We start from the raw sequence: 26,553 nt of genomic DNA on the forward strand, positions 1-26,553 counted from the left end.
ACTGACTTGGGAAGGAAGGGAGAAGGGGAAGTCAAACCTTGAAGGAAGACCTGTGCATCTTGTCAGGATTTGGATTTTGCTTTAAAGACTATGGGGGAATCTTTAAAAGATTATCAAAAGCAGGGAGGTGACATAATCAAGTTTGCATTTTTTGTAGTGATATTTAAAGTTTATTGAGCACATACTGTATGCTAGATGCTGTGCTGGGGCTTTGTGTGTTATCTCATAATTTTATTATTAACTTCAGAGTAGATGTTTTTGCTGTTTTGTCAGATGAATAAATTAAAAGGAAGATGAGGTAACTTGACCAGGGTCCTGGAGCTAGAAGTGGTAGAGCAGCACCTTTTATTTTGGCAGGTCAGTTTGATTAAACAGGCCAGTAGCATGTTTAATTAGAGCAGGCCTGTTTGATTTTATAAGGCTATGGGGTATGCTGGTTTAGAGCCTAGGCTTTGGGTTTTCACTCTGAGACATCAATTTTGCAGTAACAGGTGAATCTGATAGGTGAAAGAGTTACCATTTTTGGAGGATTATATCTTATGAATTACTTATATCTGTCCATCCAGTAGATAGGGGAATTAGGGGAAGAACTAGCAGAGGAAATTAGTAAAAATAGAACCATTTATTTTTTAATCTGGGCTTAAATGATGATAGTTTCAACTTATCTGTGTAACTTCAAGGGGTTTAAATGGTTTTTCTTTGTAAGGTTTTACTTTGCTTAGTTTAGTTCCTCTGCAGACGGAGGGAAATTTTAGCTTTGGTGTTAAGAGTTCTTCATTGGTGTGAAACTAAAAGGCAAAATTAGTTTTTAGAAGAGTATTTTATGTTCACTGTTTATTCTTTGCTTTTGCTTCTCATTTTAAATTATAGTTTCAGGAGGTAGCAAGGCAAATATTTTTGGCCTCCCAATCTCTTCCTTTTTAGGTTTTGATCAATACTTTGTGGGTATCTGAACCCCAGTTTTCAAGGAAAAAACCCAACTCTGAAGTTCTGTTCAGTGATTAGTAAATTGCTTTACTTAAATGGGAGCACAGATTAAGGGATGTTTGTAAGTGAGGAAGAATTAAACAGATAACTGGGTAACAATTTAGATAAGGTCGGAAACATCAAAACCTTTGTGCTACTTAACCTTAAAGCATTGTTTCACAATTAAGCAGTCATGGTGTAATGCTCTAATTTCTGGAAGTTGACTTTTAAAGAAAAAGCGCAAGACTTCACAAAGTTGATCAGTGACGCTTTATGTAGGGGAAAATGTTTATCTTTTCACAGGACCTAAATATGTTTTTAAAAAATTGGGTGTAGATCATGATGAAATCCATTCTGTTTCCACATTTGCTTTAGCTTTCAGGAAATTAAAGTGTGATTTTATTGGTGGTTAGTTTTCATCAGCCTGGGGGCTTCTGGTACGAGCTTCTCTAATCCTCTCTTCCTTCCTTCTTCTCAGAGAGCCAGGTACAACATGTGGAGCATCTCTCATGGGGTATAGTTCATCCTAGGTGTTTTGATTTCCTCTCCCTTCTACCCTTGTTTGCTTTTAAGTCTTGTTTTAGTGATTTTCAGTTTTACTTTTATCTTTGTTTTCTGAGCTTTCTTAGCCTTTGGGGCACTGGCAAAACAAAATGTGGAATTATTAACTTCTAGATATTCACATGTTCTGTAGCATATCGAAGGTATGGCAGACTTTCGGGTTTGAGTTAAAAATTACCATGTATATTATTTTCATTTTCATTCAATAAGTAGTCATTGTGTGCCTATTATACCAGGAACTGATATATTGTGATTAACAAATAGATGTGGTTCAGCAACCTAACAGTTGTGGGAGAAACCAGCAAGTGAACAAGTAATGATAATAGAGTTTAGTAAGGGCTCTGGCAGGGGGGCCAGGGGTGCCATGACAGAGCAGAGGAAGGGCTTTCTGTCTTGGGACAGGAGGCTTCTCTGAGTGAGGTTTGGGTCAGACATACTGAGAACAGCTAACAGGAATCGATTGTTTACTATCTGTGAGGTACCTTCTAGGTGCTTTACATACCTAGTCTCTGTTAATTCTTAAACCCATCCTAAAAATTAGAAACTGAGTTGTAAAGCAACTTCAGAAGATCTCTAAGTTAAGTGATAAAGCTGGGATTTGACCTCAGGTAGATTTGTTCCAGAGCCTATGTTCTTAATTACCTCTCCCTAGATAGCTAAGTAAAAGCGGGAGTGTTCTAGGTAGAGATTCTTTTCCCTTTGGGGATATAGGTAGTATGGGAAGCAGTTTGCAGTATTAGGTACTTAATAAGGATTAGAACGTTATTTTGGCCAGGTGGAAAGAAATTTGTATCTGAATGCCAACTTTGTTTTGCAAACTTTGTTTAAGCAGTTAGTCAAAATCTCAGTAAGTTAGTCAAAATCTCAGTAATTTAGTCAAAAATTCAGTAAGATCCTGTCCACGTGCTCAAGGAGCTTGCAGTGAGTTGGAGGAGAAAAGTCATGGTTTTTGCTTCTTTGTGAGTAACTCTGGTTTCCCCATTGATCACTTTGACAAGGGTAAGGATTGGTTTGAGGTGAGTCTTGAAGGATGAATAGTTTGGGTAAGTAGAAATGGGGAATGGGAATTCTAGGTGGAAAGATTGAAGAGTAAAAGCATGTTAGTAGGAAAAGCTTAGGGAACTTTGGGAGTGGGTTTTTCGGTTTTTGTTTTTTTAATTTGGGTGATAAAGGTCAGTAGGTGGATTGGAACTTGATCCTGAAGGCTCATTCCAAATAAACATATTTAAACTAGGTTTTGACCAAATGAGCTTAAACACATGTAACATTTTCTTTCTTTGAAAAAAAGGTCTCTCCAATTCTGTTTGATTAGGCTCATAGGATTCATTTTATGTGTTTGTTTAACAATTCGTCCTTAGCATAACAAATTGTGATATAAAGAGTATAAAAAAATAAAAATTACTCAATTTCATCACTGAAATATAGCCACTATTAAGATCATTTTCCTTTAATATTTTTAATAAACTTTTATTTATTAAAAATAGCATATTATACATATATCTTTGAAAGCTGATTTTCTTGTTTTAATTTAATAAGGTAGATAGTCTTCCACAGCAGATATTGTTTTTATTGGTTAGGTGGTATTTCACTTTATTAATATACCATTAATTTATTTGCTTACTACTCTATTGATGGGCATCTCTGGTGTGTTTTCTGTTATTATTTCTGTGTATTCAGTGTATTTCTGTTCTATATCTGTAATCAGCTTTTTATACTTTATATGCTTAATTCTAGTTTATTTCCTTCTAAATTCTTAAAATAGTTAAAAGTGTTTGCATACTTCTTTAGGGTTTTGATACCTTATTGCCAGATAGTCCTTCAGAGTGTAAAGGGTATTAGTGTTCCTTTTTTTCAGCCTCTCCAACATTAATAATGTCAGTCTTTTAAATATTTTTACTAAACAGCACATATTGGAGAGAAGGAGTTAGGTTTTTTTTTCCAACTTCTGTATTCCTTTATATCCCTTTTTATCCTACTATTTACATCTTTTTATATCTGTATTGGCTAATTATTTGGCTGTGTCTTGGTTTATTAGTCTCCTATAAATGGTTTATTTAATTGGTTCCATATAAATGGATATTTAATTTGTTTCTTAAGTTTTACTGTTATAAACAAGGCTATTCATTCTTCATTGCACAATTGACCCATTATTTTTTGTAGTTTATCTTACTTAAAGTCTAATTATTAGGTTAAGAACAGCTCTTGTGTTTTTTTTTATTACATAAATGGTTTACTGAATACTTAGTATATTTTGATCTAATATGAGACCAATAATTTAATAAATTGAATTAAGTTCTATACATAAAATTCTGCAAATAGTAATGAAGGAATATTACATGCAAGATTCTAGATGCAGACTGCTAGATTCTAGAGAATTCAGAGTAAAAAGTCAGAGGTTGTGACAGGAATTTACAACTCAGAGATTATGGAACTGAATCAATATCATAGTGATGTAAGACACTTTAGGTTGTTTTATAGCCTTGTTTGGTCATAATGTCTTTATAGACTCTTAAGGAAAACCATACAGGTATATTTATTTATACTTTACCTATCTTTTTCCCAAACAGGAAAATAGTTCTGCTTGCAGGCTGGGCATTGTTCTTATTCCTTGCATACAAAGTTTCCAAAACAGACCGAGAATATCAAGAATATAATCCTTATGAAGTATTAAATTTGGATCCTGTAAGTAGTATACAATGCACAGTAGTTTATTGACCCTGTGAAAATACTGTAAGCCCATATCCTAAAAGGAATTGGGTTATGCCTAAAGAAATTAGACTTTGGATATGTAATCCATTGTTACTCTAATGTATGTATGTTTTTTAAGCTACAGATGTTAATTTCCATCCTATAAGGCTTGGTTTGAAATTGCTAAATAAAGAATATTGAAAAATGAGATGAGAAGTTAGGATATTTTTTAAAGACTTTTGTAAGATTGGTTTAATGCAAAGTTAAAACCAGGAGGTTCATTTATGTTACTTGGAGGGTAAAAATCTCATGATCCTGTGTTAGTTGACACTAAAGCAGTGTGTTAAGTCTTTAGGTCTTACAAAGAACTGGTTTCATTGTTAGTGGAAATTGAGGTTAACCTTGGCTATACTCCCTAGGTAATCTCTTGATTGAACTTGATTGAGATGGGTCCCAATAGAAAATTAGTCTTTTATCAGTGGAAAGTTAGGACTGAAATGAATGCTGGAGACCATCTAGCCTTTTTTTCCAGTGGAGAAAATGAGGCCTGGAAAATTTGTGTCTTGTCTGGAGTCAAACTGAATCTAGTGCTCATTCCATTTTTTCCCCAAACCACTTTCTTTACTTCTCGTATTTGCTCAGTAGATGGCTTTATCCAGGTATTCATGTAATACTAATACAAAACATGTCTTCTAGTTTTCTGTTTTGGAAAAGCTGAATTTGCATCATATCTTCTGATTTTTCTTTTTGTGATGATTATGGTCATCAAGAGAGTTTTTTTAAGATTAAAAGATTTGGGGGGGCAATTTAATGCCATAAAAATCAATATGAAAATTTTTAATAGAAATTGAGTCTAATTAGGAAACAGTTAAGGTAAACTTCTTGAGTGTTTAATATTAAAATATTGGTAAACAAATGAAACCAGATATTCTTCTGATTATTTCTTAGAAAAGAAGTTAACCTTTGATTTGAGAATTTCTTGACAGACTTAATTTACTATGATCATTTAAATGTTACTATCCTTTTATTTTATTTTAATATGACATTGTGTGGTTTCATTCTTAAATCATTGGTGCCTAGTATACCACACAATATCAAGTGGGTGCTCAATAAAATAAACATTAGACAAAATAAGTATATTTTTATTTAAAAAATACATGGTATGAAACTTATGGGACAGCATATATATAGGAAGAAAACATTTTCTCTTTCTGAAAATGTTGAGTAATTTATGTTTAAAGTTCAAAATGGGATGAATTATGTTTTTACAGCATTGTGCTTATTTTTACTGAAACAAAGCTTTCTTTTTAGGGGGCAACAGTAGCAGAGATTAAGAAACAGTATCGTTTGCTGTCACTTAAATATCATCCAGATAAAGGAGGTGATGAAGTTATGTTCATGAGGATAGCAAAAGCTTATGCAGCGTAAGTATCATAGGACCCATTACACATTTTTAGGAGTGGTAAAGATAGTTTTTTATTTGAATAAAATAGTTATCATATGCTTTTAAATACTGACCTTATATGTTGAGTCTGTTATTTATGGAACTGCCTGACCAACCCTAAACTGCTAATTTAACTAAACTTGAATTCTAAGTATCTTAGAGTAGTACTTTTGCCCTGTGAAGTTGGTTAAATTAAGTATATGCTTAGAAAATTAATTAACATTATTACCTAAGTATTAGGTACAATGAGAGTACCTAAGTAGTACATGATAATGTTAATTAATTTTCTAAGCATTCTGATTAGAAGAGGATATATTTATACCTTGTTTTCATTTCTAGCCTTTTTTTAGACAAGCTCTATTTCTCTTATTTTGGAAAAGTAGCTTGTCTCATTAAGTTATCTGAAGATTAGTTTAATTTCTGGGAAACAGGGTAGAGTATATAAAATTAGAGGTAGTTTTTCCTTGAGTGTTAATATGACAAGAGATAAATGTTAGCTAGATTCTTCAAGACTTATAGGCATGTCCTCATTCAGCTCTTATGTTAAATTAAAGAGTAAAATACAGACAAGATGTTGTCTATTTTTAGAGGACTCAGTGATGTATAATTTTGTGCTGATTTTAAAAATAAAAGTAAATAATAGGAAGGGCGCCTGGGTGGCTCAGTAGGTTAAGCATCTGCCTTTGACTCAGATCATGATTGCATGGTCCTGGGATCAAGAGGGAGCCTGCTTCACCCTCTTCCTTTGCCTGTCACTTCCCCTGCTTCTGTACGGTCTCTGTCTCTATGTCACATCAATAAATAAAATCTTAAAAGAAAAAAGAAGAAGTAAATAGGATACTCAGATGTGATAGCAAGTGCAAGTGGTATATGACTTATAGAAGTTTGGAAAATGCTCATTTTGTGCTTAATGAAAGTGTATTGACTGTGTCTCCTTTCCTTTCTTTTGTGAGTTGCTTGTTTTTTTATATATATATATATATATGTATATATATATATATGATTCTGTGATAAAGCAGTGTCTTCAGGAACTTCCTAAAGCATGTGCTACATTTTGTTTTCTGCATAGCAGATGTTCTCCAGATTGTGTCTTTCAGTTGGTGTCTCCCCGTTTTTTCATTGTGTCTTCTCCAAGCATTTACTTTCATTGCACAAGTGTTTCAGTGCTTTAGTCGCTGTCTTCAGGTAATTTGAGAAAAACTGAAGATAGCTAAGATTGTTTTATTGGTAGTTTTAATTTTAGTGCCTTTGATTTTTTTCCCCCCTCTCAGTTTTCAGGTATTGTAACATTCTTAAGTTCATGATTTTGTTCTCAGGTTACTGGAAATCTGACTCTTTATCTTGTATGATCTCTATCCTAAAAAGTACAAAAGAATAATATTTGGCCTTTGGTTTTAACTTAATTGTATGATCAAGCTTTAGAATGTTTTTTTAAGTTGGGGTGCCTAGGTGGCTCAGTCATTAAGCGTCTGCCTTCAGCTCAGGTCATGATTCGAGGGTCCTGGGTTGGAGCCCGCATCGGGCTTCTTGCTCTGTGGGAAGTCTGCTTCTCCCTCTCCCACTCCTCCTGCTTGTGTTCCCTTTCTCGCTGTGTCTCTCTCCATCAAATAAATAAAATCTTTTTAAAAAATGTTTTTTAAGTAAAATGTATTAAATAGTTGATGGTCCATCAGACACATGAAGGAGTAAAATGATTATGGGACCCAGAACTTTGAGATCTTGTAACTTGTGGAAGTATAAATGGATTAGATAAATATAAGTTCTGGCTGATTGAAGTTCCCATTTTATGCATAGTCCTAGCAGCCTAAGTATAACTCAGACAGCCTTTGGAATGCATTTACAGGCTTTGAACTGCAGAGTTTTTTTAGAATTTGCTTTGGCTATTCAGGATATTTTCTCTTCTCTTATTTGCCCATTATATTAACAAGCTGGGTCATTCCTATTGCTTCATACCGGTTTCTAACTTAAAGGAAAGGAAGTCTGGTTATTTTTGAAGAGTTAGACCAACTGTTGGATTTTCTGGTTCATAGTTTCTGGTTTCTTTTGGATATAGTTGGGATTTGGTATTGGGTAAAAACCCATGTTTAAGCTACTTTATAACAAGTGGAAAATGTAGATGTTACTTTAAAGCTCAATTTTTTTAAACATGTTTTCATGTGTTCCTATGCATGAATACGTAACTTAGCTTTATGTAGTGAACTCGGGGTCATTCACCTATAATTTAGTGAAAACATTCTCTAGATCAGGATATAAAATCTGGGGCCCCTGAAACTATATACAGAATTTATGTGTATTTGTAACTATGCAATTTTCCAGGGCCAGAAGGGTTAGAGACTTTTGTCAGATTTCTAATAGAATCTATGACACAACCTCCTACCTGCAAAGTTAAGGGATATAATCATGTTTAGGAAACTTTATACTCAATTGAATTTTTAAAAATTTTGTTAACATCATTGGTCTTGTTTAAGCTTATTATAAATGAATTATACTAAAATGACATGACTTTTTTAAAAGATTTTTTATTTATTCATTTGAGGGAGAGGGAGCAAGAGAGCCAGCACAAACAAGGAGAGAGGCAGAGGGAGAGGCAGACTCCCCACTGAGCAGGGAGCCCTACAGGGGGCTTGATGCCAGGATCTAGAGATCATGACCTGAGCGAAGGCAGATGCTTAACCATCTGAGCTGCGCAGGCACCCCTAGAATTACATGACTTCTAAGTGCTTTAGGTTTTAGGAATGGTGTTATACTGAAGCACTAATGAGTAGCCAAAAATGTTGCTTTCTTTAAAAAGTTTATGATGTAGTTCCTTTAATTTGATTGAGTATGGAGCATGGAGCCTGTCACACACCAGTTGTGCAAAGTTAGCTTAATGAGTGAATTATTGGAATGGTAATTAGCTGTGTGTGCAGTTTGAAAAAAATCAAGTGCTTTTATGATGTGAGCTATACTTTATTTTGCAAAATCTGAGGGCCTTGTATGAAGAATAGAGCAGTTTATTATGCTGCCATCATCAGAAAGAGCAGATAATTATTTTGGGGAAAAGAATCTGATTAGAAGAAAAATAATAGCAAAAGCCCTGGGTAAGTGGACAGTTGTACAGGGAAACCGAGGCAAAATTTTTTGAGAAATATCCCTTCCTTAGCAAAAAAGAGCCACTATAGGCACCCCTTCTTACAAACTTGCAACCTCTCTACAGTGCTTTTTGTTGGCTTCTGTATTTTTCTGTGGACTTAGATCAAATGGTATAAGTGGAGTTAAAGTTAAAAGGGGATTGAAGATGTCAATGTACTTGTTTTCATAAATGACCAAATTGTAAGTTTAAAATATTTTCAATCCCTGATGAACATAGGTACAGAAATCCTCAACAAGATATTACCAAGTCACATTCAACAATGCATTAAAAGGATCATTCACCACAATCAAGTAGGATTTATTCTGGAGATGCAAGGATGTCTCAGTATTTGCAAAATCAGTGAGGGTGATACACCACATTAATAGAAGGAGGAATAAAAATCAGGTGATCATCTCAATAGGTTCAGAAAAAACATTTTGTAAAATTCAACATCTGTTTTTTGATAACACTCTCCCTAAACTTTTAGAGGGAATATACCTCAACATGATAAAGGCCATATATGAAAAACCCACAGCTGACATCATATTCAGTGGTGAAAAACTGAGCTAAGACAAGGATGTCCACTCTGACCACTTCTATTCAACATAGTACTAGAAGTGTTAGCCAAAGCAGTCAGACAAGAAAAAATAAATAAGTAAAAGACTTCCATGGTGGTAAGGAAAGAGTTAGACTGTGACCTTTTGCAGATGGCATGATACTATACACAGAAAACCCTAAAGACCACCAAAAGACTTCTAAAAGTAATAAATAGATTCACTAAAGTTGTAGAATACAATATTAATACCTAGAAATTGGTTGCATTTTTATGCACTAATAATGAAATAGCAGAAAGAGAATTTAAGAAAAAACAATTTCATTTATAATTGCATTAAAAAGAATAAAATACCTAGAAATAAACTTAAGGAGGTGAAAGACCTCTGTACTCTGTATAAAACACTTATGAAAGAAATTAAAGATGATACAAATAAATGGAAAGATATTCAGTGTTCATGGATTGAAGAATTAATATTCTTAAAATGTCTGTATTACCCAGAGCAATCTGCGAATCCCATATAACCCCTATCAAAATACCAATAGCATTTTTCACAGAACTAGAATAATTCTAAAATTAGATGGAACCACAAGAGACATCAAATAGCCAAAGCAATCTTGAAGAAAAAGCTGGAAGTATAACAGTTCCAGGTTTTAAGATATACTACAAAGTTAAAGTAACTAAACTGTATAAAATAGAACAAAAATAGAACACAGATCAAGGGAACAGAATAGAGAGCCCAGAAATAAATCTGCATTTATACGGTCAATTAATCTATTACAAAGGAGGCAAAAATATATAATGGGGAAAGTCAGTCTCTTCAAAAATGATGCTGGGAAAACTGGACAGTTACATGTGAAAGAATTGAACTGGACCACTTTCTTACATCATACACAAAAATAAACTCAAAATAGATTATAAAGACCTAGTTATGAGACCTGAAACCATAAAGCACCTAGAAGAACATAGGCAGTAATTTCTTTGAGATCCGCCATAGCGGCATTTTTCTAGATAAAAATCACAAGGCAGGGATGCCTGGTGGGTTCAGTCAGTCAATAGAGCATGCAGCTCTTGATATCAGGGTTGTGAGTTAAAGCCCCACATTGGGCATGGAGCCTACTTAAAAAGATTTAAAAAAAGATTGTAAGGCAAGGGAAACAAAAGCAAAAATTAACTTTTGGGACTACACCAAAATAAAAAGCTTTTGCACGGTGGAGGAAGCCAGTAAAACAAAAAGGCAACCTGCTGAATAGGAGAAGATGTTTGCAAAGATATATTCAATAAGGGGTTAATGTACAAAATTATATATAAAGAATTTACATAATGCAACACCAGAAAACCAACAATACAATTAAAAGAAGGGCAGAAGACCTTAGTAGACATTTTTCCAAAGAAGACATATAGATGGTCAATAAACATGAAAAGATGCTCAACAGCACTAATCAGGGAAAAGCAAATCAAAATCACAATGAGTTATCACCTTTCGTCTGTCAAAATGGCTATAATCAAAAAGAAAAATAAGTGTTGGCAAGGATGTGGCAGTTTCCATGCACTGTTGGTGGGAATGTAAATTGGTATAGCCACCATGGAAAATAGTGTGGAGGTTCCTCAAAATATTAAAAATAGAAATACCATATGAGCCACTCAATTGAGTGGCACTCAATGCCACTATTGAGTTTTTACCTAAAGAAAGCAAAGACACTGATTCAAAAAGATACATGCACCCCTATGTTTATTTCAGTATATAATAGCCAAGATATGGAAACAACCCAAGTGTCCATTGATGGATGAGTGGATAAGGAAGATGTGGTACACACACACACACACACACACACACACACACACACAGTTATTCATCCATAAAAAATGATGTGATCGTGCCATTTGTAACAACATGGATGGACCTAGAGGGTATTATGCTAAATGAAATAAGGCAGAGAAAGACCGTATGATTTCACTTATATGTGGAACTTAGAAAACAAATAACCGAAGAGCAGAAACAGACCCATTAAAACAGAGAACAAACTGAGGTTGCCAGAAGGGGCAGGGATGGGGGGATAGGTAAATTGGGTAAAGGGGAGTAGGAGATACAGATTTACAGAAAAAATAAGTCATGGGAATAAAAGGGGATTTTAAAAAATAAGTCAGGGGCACCTGGGTGGCTCAGTGGGTTAGGCCTCTGCCTTTGGCTCAGGTCATGATCTCAGGTCCCTGGGATCGAGTCCCACGTCTGGCTCTCTGCTCAGCAGGGAGCCTGCTTCCCTCTCTCTCTCTCTCTCTCTCTCTGCCTGCCTCTCTGTCTACTTGTGATCTCTCTCTGTCAAATAAATAAATTAAATCAAAAAAAAAAAAAAATAAGTCATAGGGAACATAGTCAATGGTATCATAATGGCATTGTGTAGCAAAAGATGGTAGCCACACTTGTAAACATAGCATAACTCTTAAATTTGTCAATCTCTATTTTGTATGTCTGAAACTAATGGCAGTATTGTGTGTTAATTCTACTTCAATTAAAAAAAAAATTAGGGGGCGCTTGGGTGGCTCAGTGGGTTAAAGCCTCTGCCTTTGGCTTAGGTCATGATCCCAGGGTCCTGGGATTGAGCTCCACATCGGGTTCTCTGCTCAGCAGGGAGCCTGCTTCCCTTCCTCTCTCTGCCTGCCTCTCTGCCTACTTGTAATCTCTGTCTGTCAAATAAATAAATAAAATCTTTAAAAAAAAAAAAAAATTAGGGGCACCTGGCTGGCTGAGACGGTAGAGTGTGCAAGCCCCACGTTGGGTATAGAGCTTACTTAAAAAAATAATAACAAATAGAAATTATGGTTTAGAGAATAAAAATTGAAATCACTGAAAATTTTTGCTATACTTTTAAAGGAACTTCTGTATTTTCTCTCTTGTTGAATAGAAAACTACATTCTATCCTATGTGTGTATGTTCTGGAAAGGTTAAAATTTGATTTGGACATAAACATAATCTTTTGCCACTTGGTCTTCAAAAAATGCCTTTCTTATGATGTTACTCATCATTTTGTGTGTGTCTGCCTTGTCTGCTTAATAACATTGTAAAGTTTTTGAAGGAATTGAATTTTCTTTTAGTGTGTTTTTAACATCTATTTTGGGACCTGGAATAAAACCACTTTCATTCTGTGCCTTGCCATGGCCCAGATCAAGAGTTATATTTCTTATTACGTGTTCGAAAAATCACTCTGTCATTTTTATATTGCTGGGTTAGGAAACTCTTGCTTTAGCAGGTATTTTCCAAGTCCTTCTGGCATTTGTTTTAGGAGAAAATTGTGACCTCAGCATAATGCAAATGACCTTTTCTATAGCAATGGAATTTTAAAGGTCTTGATTTTTTCCTTTGAGAATGTGGTACCAGTTTTGGAGGGATTATTATCAATTTCTATTAAGTTTATAAGTAGGTACATATTATTAAAGTATAAATAAGGGTCACTGAAGAAATTTTGGAAAATATATAAGGATATAAGAAAAAAGTCACCTATAATCCTCCCTGCCTTCTCAGGAAAATGTAGTAACTTTTAAAGTTTTATCTTCCAGCTTGAACTGGCAAAACTTGAGAACCCATGGGCCAACTAGGAATTTCTATGAAGGCTCAGTAGTTCTCATTTACTTAAATGTAGAACTCCTTGCTTTCCTCTTTTTTTTTGTTGATTTCAGAGAGGCTTTTCTTGATTTTCTAAAATTAATATCTATAAAAACGAGTTGGTTAGCTAATAGAGTTTGTATATATGAGTACTTTTCAGATATGGTTTTCTAATTTTGCAATTTTATTCTTTTAATGATAGTTTAACTGATGAAGAGTCGCGGAAAAATTGGGAAGAGTTTGGAAATCCAGATGGCCCTCAAGGTGTGGTAAATAATAATTAAAAATTACTGGTGATATGGCGTGTGTGTGTGTGTATTTATGTGTGTGTATGTGTGTATATATATGTATAAAATGAAAATATTAATAGATTGAAAGGAATTTTTTGATCTTTTTAGTTTGTGGATAAGAAAATTATAACTCAAGGAATTAAATAGATATGTAAATGAGTTCTCTTTAGCTAATTTTTACTTTATTTTTCTTTCTAGCAACCAGTTTGAAAGGTAGAACTTAGGTTGGATTGATGAGATGAGTAATCACTGTAATTATTCAGAATTTCCAGCTAGCAGTTGATAAAAGTTGTATGAAAACAATCTGTTTTTCTTTATTGACTTTAGACATTTTCTTGTATATTCATGGTGTTTGCATACCCAGGAATTTAGATTTACTAAGGAGAAATTCATGTACTTTGGTTGATTCTCTCTCCCCCTCCCTGAAAAATCCATTAACTTTTATGCAATGGGAACACATATTATATAATCATTCTCAAAGCTTTTTTGGGGGTGGGGGAAGTTGGGAGGCAGAATTTCAGGATATAACTAAATAATAAAACTGAAAGTGGAGATTCTTCTGAAATAACTCTTTCTATTTTAGCCACAAGCTTTGGAATTGCCTTGCCAGCTTGGATTGTCGACCAGAAAAACTCAATTTTGGTGAGTGCATGTAAATAAGACACATTATAATGTGTTAAATATATCTTAGTAATATAAAGAGAGCTATAACAAAATACTGATGTGCTGTTTTTAATGTAACTGTACTGTGAAAACTTTTTACGTGATAGAAAAAAGAATTGGTTCTCATTCGGTTGCTGTTTGGGCAGTGTGTTTTAAATGTAGTTTTAAAACCTTAAAGTTGTGATTTTTTTTTTGGAGCAGTTTCAGGTCAGATCTTATCCTTGGTTTGGAGAACTATGGTTTTATATGGTATCTTAAATAGTACTCAAAATTTAAATTATCCTTCATTTTGCATTTATCCAAGCTAAATTATAATGTTAACGTATACTAAATGCTGTATATATTCCCTGTGGTACTTAGGGAGGCAGTAGGATATCAGATTTTCTTTTTTTTTAAGATTTTATTTACGTGGGAGAGAGAGGAGGGGCCGAGAGGGAGGGACAAAGAATCTGAAGCAGACTCAACCAGCTGAGCCACCCAGGCACCCCAGGCTATCAGACTTTAATCAGTGGTAATGCTACAACTCTAAAACCTCTTAACTAAGATAAACTAAGAATAGATGTTTCCCTATTTCACATTTCTTAAAAACAATTAGGGGCTATCTTTGAAGCAATAAAAAACAAAATTCATATAGTCTGTAATTTGTTTAGAAAAATGGCTGTTTAATGTTATTTCATGGCTGACAAGCATTCATCATCTTCAGGGGTAAATGGTTTTATATATAAAAGTCTGTCATGCTTAGAATTACTGTGGGAATACTGGAGAAGAGAAAGGTAGTTAGCTAACTGATTTGGGATCAAGTAGTAGTAGGAAAACCTAAGACCAATAGATAGAAATTACTTGTCAACAAAACATTATGAAGTTGCTCCTTGATTGGGAACTAGGCTTCTATTATTTATTTCTAAGACACTAACTACTTGCTAAGGTGTGCATCTGTAAGTATCTGACTGGATGGAAAATATCATTTATAAAGCTGGTTTGATGGTGTTACCTACTCAGCAGATTAAAAGGTATTATAGTGGATAAAAGCATACATTTTTAGAGTCAAAATGCCTAGATTCCGCTCCTGGATCCACCGCTTAGTGGCTGTGTAACCTGTGTGTGCTGCAAGTTCTCTGTTTGCAAAAGAGAGATAATAATGGAACCTTTCTCACTAAGTTTGAAAATAAGGATTAAATGAAATAGTATGTGAGGAGTGTTTCTGAGAGTGCCTCCCCCATGTAGGCCTAAAATATAAGTGTTCTTAAATGTTATAATTGACATGTGAAAACCATAATTATTTTCTTTTCAATTCTAGGTTTTACTTGTATATGGATTAGCATTCATGGTTATCCTTCCCGTTGTTGTAGTAAGTTCTAACTCTTTATTAACAATTTTTGGAAAGGGAATTGATGGCATGCTTTGGAGTCTCCCTATAAGATTGCAATTTGTATTAGAATAGAATACATGGATCCTTGAATTTTAAGAATCTTATATTCAGCTAAACTTTAAAGGTCTTCTAAAGGTGATACCATTTGAGTATATTAAAGTATGTATCTCCTCCTGATACAAAAGTTAAACACAACTGAAATAATACAGGTGTATTTAGAGTTTAGAATGTCTTCCTTTATCACCTTCATCAACTTCATTTCTTTGTTAGGATAATCACCGATAAGTTTGGTATTATCCCTTTGAGATTTAAAAAATTTTTTTTATTTATTTTTGAGGGGGGAGGGGTAGGGGGAGAGGGAGAGAGAGAATCTCAAGCAGACTCCCTGCTGAGCATGGAGCCCAGTGCAGGGCCGGTTCCCAGGACCCTGAGATCATGACCTGAACAGAAATTAAGAGTTGGATGCTTAACCAGCTGAGGCACCCAGACACCCCTTTCAGATAGTTTTCTATAGATTGTATATACAGACACACTTTAAAAAAAAATGTCATCTTACTGTATGTATTGTTCTGTGACTTTTTTGTTTTCTATATTGGAGCTATAACATACAGAGCAACTTCATTTTTAAAAACTATTTCATAATACTCAATATGGAGATGACATAAAGTTTATGATTTTACTGTTTCTTTTGTGACTGGTGATTTTCTGTCTGGGCTTATAGTTCCTCTGAGTCCCTGTAGTAAGCTTGATAATTAACTCATCTTGCCTTCTTCATAGGTTTGTTGTGTGAGGATCCAGCTATATGGAATCATGTGAATGAAATAGCGTATCAACTATAAAATTGCTCCTGTACTCTAACTTACCAAATATTTATTAAATACAAACTGTGTCAGGAACCAGCTTGTCGCTTTTATGCAGTGGGTTGTTTTGTTTCTGTTTTGTCTTCAAATGAACCATAAATGTTTTAATGCTATGTATGTAGTGAGGTAGGTTGATGTTTAGGTGTTGGGCAGTATAAGTACTAGCTGAATAATTTGAAATATGTAACAAAGCATTTGTTCTTAAGTTCAGGTATTGTTACTTGTTTTATGAACAGTTAGAAAATTTGACCAGAAACATACTCTGCATCAAACCTAATATTTATTGTGATTTTGATGCTTTATTTTGATGCTTTATTTATTGTTTAATTTTATTTGCATTTTAGGGCTCTTGGTGGTATCGCTCAATACGCTATAGTGGAGACCAGATCCTAATACGCACAACACAGATTTATACATATTTTGTTTATAAAACCCGAAATATGGATATGAAACGTAAGTAAATTTAAGTAGCTATGATTTTATTTTCTGAATCATTTATATGACACATAGTCAATTGGAGACATTTCATTTCAGTTTTGTATTCTGTTCATATAACTAAAGCTGGAGGAGAATGCTAACACTCTTTGTTCACATGTACTGTATTTCTGTTATTACCACTTACTCAGCTATACATATATATTTTTTTTTCCCCCTAGAAATTTTATGGTAAAGCTTCATGTGGTTAATTTTGTAAAAATACTAGCTAATATTTCTTGAGTATTTTGTTGTATACCAGGCATTGCTAGGGAATATGTATGTGTTAACTCATTTAATCTTTATTTTGCTCCTATAAGTAAGTTACTGTTTTTAAGCACATTTTATAGTTGGGGAAACTGAGCTTAAGGATGCATATAGTAAGTGGTAGAATTAGGATTGAACTCAAGCAGTCTGGTTTCCAGGCCCTAAATCAGTGCAAAATACTGTATTAGTTTCAATAAAATAAGTAGAGGTCTTGGATATGTTGAAAGAAAATTGCCAGAGTGTTTCATTCCCAGAGTTTTATTTCAGAATTTCTTTATGGAAAAAAAAAGTTCCATCTAAAATACTTTATTTGATTCCATAAAGCTAACATTATAAATTTCATCCTTGGAGCATATAGTATTGCCTTTCAGAATCACTGCTCCGTAGAACTTATAGACATAGACAAGCCCTCCTTCCCCTCCTTAGGGAAAAAAAAAAAAGGAAGATACAAATTTTAAAAAATTTTTGTTCCAAAACCTAAATGGAGTTTTCTGTAGTTTTGATTTGCCAGTTTTATTAATTTTTTTTGATAGAAAAAGACTTCTCAGAATCTTATGACTATGTGAACAGATCTTTTATTTTTGGAATGAGCAAATCTTTTACTTCTGAGGAGCAAGTGGCTGTTACTTTCCATTTTGCACACATATATCACTTTTCCTTATGTTGAATTGAAGTATTAATATAGAAACCCTCTTATGGAAAGTGCTTCATGTTTATAATGTGTTTTAATGTGTTTTTTGCATCAGTGATCATGATTTCTATTTCTGATGGTGACACTTTTCCTTACACAGTTCTGCCTGAAAAGCATTGTTTAGCTGCTGGTAGGCTTGGTTATGTATCCTTGATTACTTTAGTGTTGGCATCATATATTGTATAGCTGTTTTAGGAATAGTTGTTTCATGAAACATTTGAGGGTAGTGATGGCATACACATATACTGTGCCTACTGTGTGTCAGGCATGTTCTTAGAAAGTGAGGCCCATAGAGAGGTGAAGAACATTGTCCTAGGTCATTTAGTTAGGGAGTGAAACTCTAGGGTCTATGCTGTTAACCTCTGTACTGTCCTGCTTTTTGTGAATACATTGTATGTATTTTCTGCGAGAAGGTAAGATTGATGACTGTAGTGCCAGTCTTTAAAGAGCGTGTATGGGCTAACAAGTAATGCTAATAGTATATGTGGCTGCGAATCATGTGTACATCAAAGAACACTTCCCATAAACCCTCCAGAATTCCATAATAAAAATTTCTGTAAATTAGAGTATTTCAGTTTACTTAAGACTCTGAGAAGTCATGAAGTAAAGGCACCTAAAACTCTTTTTAACTCATTGTTTCTCAGCCTTGCTTAACTATGGAGTCCCCTCTTTTTCATATAATAGTTATCAATAATTACTTAATAATTACTTATTAGTAGTAATTTAATAATTACTCTGTAATTAGCTAATAATTACTTAATAATTACTCTATAGAAAGTTTCAGTGGAATATATACTTAAGTCTAGAAACAAATGCTGTTTGAACTGATTTTCATGCATCCAGTGCTTCAGGGCCCTTAATTTGATGTGTATTTCTATTTACTTGTGATAGGTAATATTGTACGTGTTTTTAAAAGTGAAATGTTTTTTATGGGAAAAATGAATACTTGTTAGTGGAGTTCAGATGATTTTTAGCTTTACAAACAAGTGGAAAATTGCCTTAGTGTAGCATTAATGAAATATCATAGGAGAGGAAATTATTAGGTGAGCAAATGTATTTATTTACCTTCATATTACTTTTGTTTTCTCAGGTCTTATCATGGTTTTGGCTGGAGCCTCTGAATTTGATCCTCAGTATAATAAAGATGCCACAAGCAGACCAACAGATAATATTTTAATACCTCAGGTTAGGCCTATTGCCCAGATTCCTTGGTACAAGCATTTAGGTATTAAGGTTAATGCTTTTTTAGGTATCTTTTTTAATAATTATTTTATTTACTCTAGCTAATCAGAGAAATTGGCAGCATTAATTTAAAGAAGAATGAACCTCCACTTACCTGCCCATATAGCCTGAAAGCCAGAGTTCTTTTACTATCTCATCTTGCTAGAATGAAAATTCCTGAGACCCTTGAAGAAGGTATGATTCTAATATCTGCAGGGGTTTTTTTTTTTTAAGACTTCATTTATTTTAGAGAGCACACATGAGCCTGGGGTAGGGAGAAGGAGGGGGAAAGGCTCTCAAGCCAACTTGAAGCTGAGGATGGAGCCTGGGGTGGGGATCCATCTCACGAACCTGAGATCATGACCTGAGTTGGGTGCTTAACTGACTGAGCCACCCAGGTGTCCCTCTGCAGGGTTTAATGGTACAGAAGCAGTGCATTTAATTAGACCTCGTGGTGCAGTGTTTTGGTCCTGTTTTTTTTTCCTCAAATAATTGCTCAAGGACCTTTTAAAAAGAAATCTTTATGCTGCATAATTCACAAATATTTTGAAGGTCTAAAGTAAGATATTTTGATAAATGTTAAAATTTAGTATTTCAAGGTGAGAAAATACTTTGAGAAATGTTTATTCAGTTGCAGATTATATAGTAATTTCTAGTGACTTTTTCAAAAAGATTTTATAAGCTTTTCAAGCTGTTCGGGGGAAGAAAAATGGATTTCACAACAAATATTTCAGTCAACCGCCACTTCTACCATCACCTCCAGCAGTGATTCCTGATTAGGGTTTAATCTTTATTGAAAGCTTCCTAAATAGCTTGGAGCTTCATCTCTATGTAAAAGAAAAGCAGTGGCTAGGACAGTGCTTTTTCCAGGGGTGTTATGAATTTGTCATTTCTTCTTTACTTGGTATTACTTCATTTGAAGTTTCAAAAGAAAATTATTATTCCTAGGGAATAAATATTCTTTCTGAATAAAGCTCCTCTTCATCTGTCCCTTTTTGAAGCCAATAATGTAATCAGATGCTTCTGAAAACAAGGCTTGTTGATGTTCAGTAATTGGTGATAAGATAGGATACTTGTGATGGAATGAAGGATTGCTATTTAGGCATTGTTGGAATTGCAAATTAATCAGTAATTCTGATTTTCCTAATATTCTCTGCAGATGTGAATCCATCTCCATTTCTTACCAATTATCTAAGAAACAGGGAACAAATACTTTTTTAGGTTGAGTACTAACCACAATGGATGATCTTAATAGTTAACTGTTACATGCAGTAAAAATGAGTCTGTCGCTTTCCCCTTCCTCCCCCTTCTCTTTCTGCATTGAGTTAACTTTTATTCTCAGGTATTATTCTTAGGTACACAAGAAGATTCTTAAGATTCTTAAATATAGTAAGATTAGAATTAAGTTTAAAACTGTTCTTCTAGAAAAGGGAGGTAACTTACAAAGCACGCCACCATAATACTAAAAATTGCCTTCAAAACATCTAATCTGAGCTAGGGTTCTCTGACTGATTTTTGCCATTGCTGCTGAGGGGAAACTGTTGTGTTCAACCTGTAAAATTCTGAGGTCATGTGAAATATTTTTGGGACAGCTTAAATTTAGTATTAGTCTAGGACTATAGGTGATAAAGATGTTTTAACTATAAAAGTGGAATGATTTGTTTCAGGTTTTCTATTGCTTTGCAGATCAGCAATTTATGTTGAAAAAATGCCCTGCCCTGCTTCAAGAAATGGTTAATGTTATCTGCCAGCTAATAATAATGGCTCGGAGCCGTGAAGGTGAGGTGGGAATGTAATTAATTATGTTGTCCTTTTTCTTGCAAGCTTCTGCAGAGTATACTTCATAGTTTCAGCATTTATGAGCACCAACAGTAATTCTGCCTATAGAGAAGTTGAATCGGCTTTCCAACTTCTGGTTCATGGTTTTTCTTACTTCTTTCCTATATTTTCCATTATGCAAAGTCTTTATCACACTCATGTTTTTGAATTTATTTATTGTCTTATTGTTTTGTCACTTACTGTTTGTAAAGATTTAAGATACCTTTTCATTCCTTTGAATATTTTTAGAGTTAGGTTTTTCTGTATTTTAACAATGAGTTTGAAATAATTTAAGTGATGATGACTCATCTGACATGTAGTATTTTTCGCATGAAGGGAAAAAAGATTGAGGGGAAAGAAAAAAGAATGACGAAGTTTGTGGTCAGTAATGGAAAGGGAGACCCTTAAGAAAGGAGATAATGGTTGTGGTTTGTTGTTATGGCCGATGTCAGTTCTTGGCATGGTATCAGTATGTTATTGATACTGATAATTTACTGTTTTGGGAGGAGATGCAGAGAATTATTCTGTTAAACCAATGCTTGTTGGATAATTATTGTTGCATTTGAACATGTTTATATATTTTTGGTATCTTACGACTTTTTTTTTTTAATTTTAGGAAGTAACATACAGTGCAACATTGGTTTCTGGAGTAGAATTCAGTGATTATCACTTACATACAACACCCAGTGCAGATCACAACAAGTGCCTTCTTTAATACCCATCACCATTTAGCCCATCCCTCACCCACCTTGTTCCATCAACCCTCAGTTTATTCTCTATCATTAAGAGTGTCTTAGGGCTTCTCTCTCCTCCCCTCTCCCACTTCCTATATGTTCATCTTTTCTTTCCTAAGATTCCACATATGAATGAGATCATGTGGTATTTAATCTTTATCTGACTTTTATCACTTAGCATAATACACTCTGGCTCTGTCCACATTGTTGCAAATGGCAAGATTTCATGCTTTTTGATAACTGAGTAATATTCCATTTTGTATATATGCACACCACATCTTTACCCATTCGTTGATTGTTGGACATTTGGGCTCTCTCTATAGTTTGGCTATTGTTGATAATACCACCATAAACATTAGGGTGCATTCTCCCTTCAAATCTCTATTTTGTATCCTTTGGGTAAATACTTAGTAGTGCAGTTGCTGGGTCATAGAGTAGTTGTAGTTTTAACTTTCTGAGGAACCTCCATACTGGATCTTACAACTTCTAAAGGAAAATCAACACTATGATCTTAAAATTTGGGGTGTTAATGATATTCATATGAGTCATGTTTTTGTAATGAGTTATATACTCTGGAACATATAAAAAGTCCAGCCTTGTTTTTTCTTTTTCTCCTATTCTTTCTAAGAAAGGGAGTTTCGTGCTCCAACTTTGGCATCCCTAGAAAACTGCATGAAGCTTTCCCAGATGGCTGTGCAGGGCCTTCAGCAGTTTAAGTCTCCCCTTCTACAGCTCCCTCACATTGAAGAGGACAATCTTAGGAGAGTTTCTAATCATAAAAAGGTAATTCTTTGCCACTTTAAAATCTGCTTTAAACAGTTTGTCATGTTACTTAAAGGCAACACAAATGAAAAGTGTTCTAGAAGGGTTTACTGTGAATTTCTTAGATTTAGAATGTCTTAAACACCCTACAGTTATCCCTAAAGTGGTTCTGTTAGCATTTTCTTAATTAGGTGTTTTATACTATTTACCTGCTATAAGTGATTTTACTACTTTGGGAAGGTCAGTGCATTTTAGCAATTAAGACTTTATATTATGGTATCAGAAATAAATATACAAAGTAAAAATGCACTGTGTGCTTTCCAGTCATTTCATGCCTGGCTCTAATGGTTTATTGGTTGAATAGGACCAAAAAAAATCAAGTTCTCAAAACACAAGTAGATCAAATAAAGATACTTCTAGTTTAGGTAATATAATCTATAGTAAAGATCTGATAATCTTAAGATATGGCAAAAATATGTATAAATGAAAAAACTTGAGGAAATATAAGAAGAAGCAAATAATAATTCTGATAGGCGATTTTGAACATTACTTTGTATACATTAGACAAAGTGGGTGGAAGATAGACATTGGATTTGGTAGCATATTAAGGTAGAACTAATGTGTATTAGAGATTCACATATGGGTTCTCTGTCCTTTCAGTTAATTGTATTGCCCTTATAAATTTATTCACATTTTTAATTGAAAACTGTGTAATCAAAAAGTGGGCATTGTCCATTCCTCATGATCTAAGCCCTGTCTGTGAAAGTAAAATATTAATAACTAGTATCAAATGCCTGGAAATTAACACTTTCTAAGTATCCCTTAAGCCTCCATGGGTATTACTGCGGTAACAAACAGCTGTATTTAGAAAATAACAAAAATGAGAATATTGTATAGTAAAACTTTAAGGGTGTAGTTGTACTTGGAGATAAGTTCATACTCTTACAGGTTTTTATCATTAAAATTGAAAATATGGGTCAGCAAACTGAACATATCAAATGACAGTTGTTCTTGGTTGGGTCAAGATTCTATGAATATTACTGTTTTTTTCCCCTAACTTTATTTTTTCTAAATGAAAAAAATTATCCTGTATTAACTTTGTAATTAAAGAAAAATCCTAAATTTGAATTTCTTTGGATAAAAGGCCATGAAATGCTATAAAGTTGTATTTTTTGCTTTGAAATGTGTATGCAGATCTTCCTCAGCTTACAGTGGGGTTACATCCTCATAAAGCCATCGATCGTAAGTTGAAAATATCCTAAGTCGAAAATGCATTTAATACACCTAGCCTACCAAACATCATAGCTTAGCTTAGCCTACCTTAAACATGCGCAGAACACTTACATTAACCTACAGTTGGGCAAAATCATCTAACACAAAGCCTGTTTTTTAATAAAGTGTTGAATATCTGTCTCATGTAATTTATTGAATACTGTACTGAAAGTGAAAAACCGAATGATTGTATGGGTACGGAATGGTTGTATGGATCACGTGGCTGACTGGAAGCTGCAGTTCGCTGCTGCTCCCCAGCGTAACAATAGTGTGGTGTCAAATATCATTAGAACTGGAAAAGATCAAAATTCAGAGTACAGTTTCTACTGAGCACATTGCTTTCTCAGCATTGTAAAGTTGAAAGATTGTAAGTAGAACCATTGCAAGTTTGGGACCCAGTATAATCTTAGCATTTTTCTAAAAGTTTCTGGATTTTGTTTTAGTGAAACATGCTAATTTTCTTTTTGTGAAAAATTCTATGACTTTGGAATTTATTTTCTCTCTCTCTCTCTCTCTCTCTCTTTTGAAATTCAGTACAAAATTAAGACTATTCAGGATTTGGTGAGTTTAAAAGAATCAGATCGTCACAATCTACTGCACTTCCTCGAAGATGAAAAATATGAAGAGGTTATGGCTGTCCTTGGTAGTTTCCCATATGTGACCATGGATATAAAATCACAAGGTAAGTGGGAGGTTTCGCTGTTGACCATTTTCCCCCTTTTGATAGATTGGCTTTTGTTTATGTGGGTTAAAGTTCTCAAAGCGTTTGATATCATAATGTGTAATTAGACTTCCCAGAACTGTAGTTTACCTGTCAGATTGGCTGTAATGGAATATGATATATGCTTAATAGTTCTGAGACCACTGATAGAATCCCAAAGAATCTTACTTTTATCTTCCTCAGAATGAGATTAAGCCTGAGGACTCTGTTTTGTAGTTCACATTTTAGGAATATCTTAACTTTTCAAAGAATGAAAGATTTTCAGGTGCACTGAAAAAATACTTGAAGTGTACATTGTTAGTATAAAAGAAATAGCTGCTTACTTCTAAAATTAATTTTTAAAAGTCCAGTTTACTTTAGTAAGCCTTGGAAATTGCCATGTTCTGTGCCACATTTCATGTGTTTTTCTCAACATGTCTCTGTGTCTGCTGGGGTGAAAAATTGATTTTTCTACCTTCACAATTGTCCTATGAGTGCCCGTTTTAATAGCTGAATAATAGTATCTTATGGTGGTGACAGAATTAGAGATTGTTGCTCCCTGCCTTCATTGTAACTTTATCCTGCATTTTGACATTTATTAAGTTCCTGTTGTGAGAACAATTTTGTGGGACCAAGAATACAAGGATGTATTAGAAATGGTATCTGTCTTTAAACAGTTTATAGTGTAGTTGAGAAATTAGGATGTAGACCTAGGATTAAAAACAAAGAAACATAGGCCAAGTGTTAAGTGAATGACACAGACTTTACGCTGTCTGTTCATTCAACAACTATTGAGTGCCACTCATTTTTCTCGGTTTTGGGGAAATACTAGTAAGGCAAACTTCTTCCTTACTGAGTTTGCATTCTAATGGAATTGAAAAGAGAAAAATGGCTTTCAAAGACTGGGGTGTTTGAGAGGTAAAGTAAATTGCGATCTGGTTTCGTTTTGGCTGGAGTGTAGGATACATGTAATGAAAACTGGGACTGTGGGGAGTTTGGATTTCCTTGTGATCTTACCGGGAAACTTCATGATGTATTTCATTCCATAGCATCTTGCATAGACATTTACTATATTTTCACAGTGCTACCCAAATGTGTTAATATGAGTAGAAGGGAGAGTAGAAGAATTTTAGAAGCAGGAAAGGAGCATCTTCAAGATCAAGTGCTAGAGATGGTGGATCACTTTCCCACATTGTTTAGAGGTTGTCTAGAATCTCCTGTAGGCTTTTTTCCACTTGAAAGCCTCAAATGGCAGGTAGATATTGTTAGAGTTGTTAATTCGCATGCGGTGTTCACGCAACTCTGAGTTGTTGTGCAGTGTTGACAGATGTGTAGCCCAGGTTTGATATGAGATAATGGAGATTTCCACATTGAAGAAAGGATATTTTATCCTTCTTTTTAAATAATAATTATTATTTTTTCTTTTTTAGAGCACGAGGCAGGGGCTGGTTGGTTACGGGGAGATGGCAGAGAGGGAGTTGGGGAGGAGCAGAGGGAGAGGGAGAGAGAATCTTAAGCAGGCTCCATACTCAGCTTGGAACTGACTCAGGGCTTGATCTCCATACCCTGAGATTGTGGCCTGAGTCAAGATCAAGAGATGGATGCTTTATAGACTGAGCCACCCAGGATACTGTATTGTATTGTTCTTGATGCCCACCTGTTGCACTTCACAGCCAGTAATGGAGAAGAAAGCAGTTTCAGTTTCTTGGAGGCTGTTCTTTTCCAACTGGCGGCGTGTTAATGTAGGCCAGAACAGAGTTTGCTAATCTAAATCTGTGTAAAATAAACATAACCAACTTAGAAAAATCTGTAAGGAGAAATACAAAGTGAAGAAAACTCTTAGAGATAAAATTTGGAGGAAAAATGGAGGATAAAATGGAGGAAAATAAGATAGGATAATTTATTTTATTTTTTAATCTTAACATTTATGTTTATTTTAATGTTTATTAATTTTAATGTTAAGTTTACTTCAATAGCTTTTAGCAATATGTGTAGCAAATGTGATTTCAAAAAAATTAAATTGCAAGAGCTTTTTAAGCTTTTGTTTTTACTGTAAACAAAACTCTTAAGTTCTTGCCTTAAGAAATAAATTTTTTTTTAAAGATTTTGTTTATTTGACAGAGATCACAAATAGGCAGAGAAACAGGCAGAGAGAAGAGGAAGCAGGCTCTCGAGCCTGATGCGGGGCTTGATCCCAGGACCCTGGGATCACGACCTGAGCCGAAGGCAGAGGCTTAACCCACTGAGCCACCCAGGCACCCCAAGAAATAAATTTAATGTGACTTGGAATACTAGTTCTAATTATTTTATTTTTGACAGGCAGACCGGCATTGATCATATAGGTAAAATCTTGTGAATACAAGGTTTGCACAATTTAATAGAGTGACAGATTTTATATCACTAAGAAAGAAAGCTGTGGTACAGTCGTCCTCACATTATACTTTGTTTTAAAAGACCAGGGTTTGAAGCTTGGCAGTGCCAGTATAGCCATGATGTGATCTCAGGCA

At 34.4% G+C, this 26,553-nt stretch overlaps 1 protein-coding gene across 2 annotated transcripts in view; it reads left to right on the forward strand.

Moving 5' to 3' along the window:
* SEC63 (SEC63 homolog, protein translocation regulator) overlaps positions 1-26,553 on the forward strand; it is a 71,662-nt gene that overhangs the window by 17,552 nt on the left and 27,557 nt on the right. The window contains exons 3-14 of one of the 2 annotated variants that reach the window (XM_045080236.1): positions 4,095-4,209; positions 5,527-5,639; positions 13,128-13,189; positions 13,799-13,857; positions 15,176-15,226; positions 16,452-16,560; positions 18,630-18,724; positions 18,823-18,955; positions 20,447-20,539; positions 21,941-22,095; positions 23,269-23,316; positions 23,881-24,028. In XM_045080236.1, the coding sequence (XP_044936171.1) occupies positions 4,095-4,209; positions 5,527-5,639; positions 13,128-13,189; positions 13,799-13,857; positions 15,176-15,226; positions 16,452-16,560; positions 18,630-18,724; positions 18,823-18,955; positions 20,447-20,539; positions 21,941-22,095; positions 23,269-23,316; positions 23,881-24,028 (1,181 nt within the window). The remainder of the gene's footprint in view (positions 1-4,094; positions 4,210-5,526; positions 5,640-13,127; positions 13,190-13,798; positions 13,858-15,175; positions 15,227-16,451; positions 16,561-18,629; positions 18,725-18,822; positions 18,956-20,446; positions 20,540-21,940; positions 22,096-23,268; positions 23,317-23,880; positions 24,029-26,553) is intronic. The other variant, XM_004753453.3, reaches the window with a different exon arrangement.

This window comes from Mustela putorius, unplaced genomic scaffold (genome assembly GCF_011764305.1).
Source record: "Mustela putorius furo isolate JIRA1106 unplaced genomic scaffold, ASM1176430v1.1 tig00000450_pilon_pilon_pilon, whole genome shotgun sequence".
NCBI lineage: Eukaryota > Metazoa > Chordata > Mammalia > Carnivora > Mustelidae > Mustela > Mustela putorius.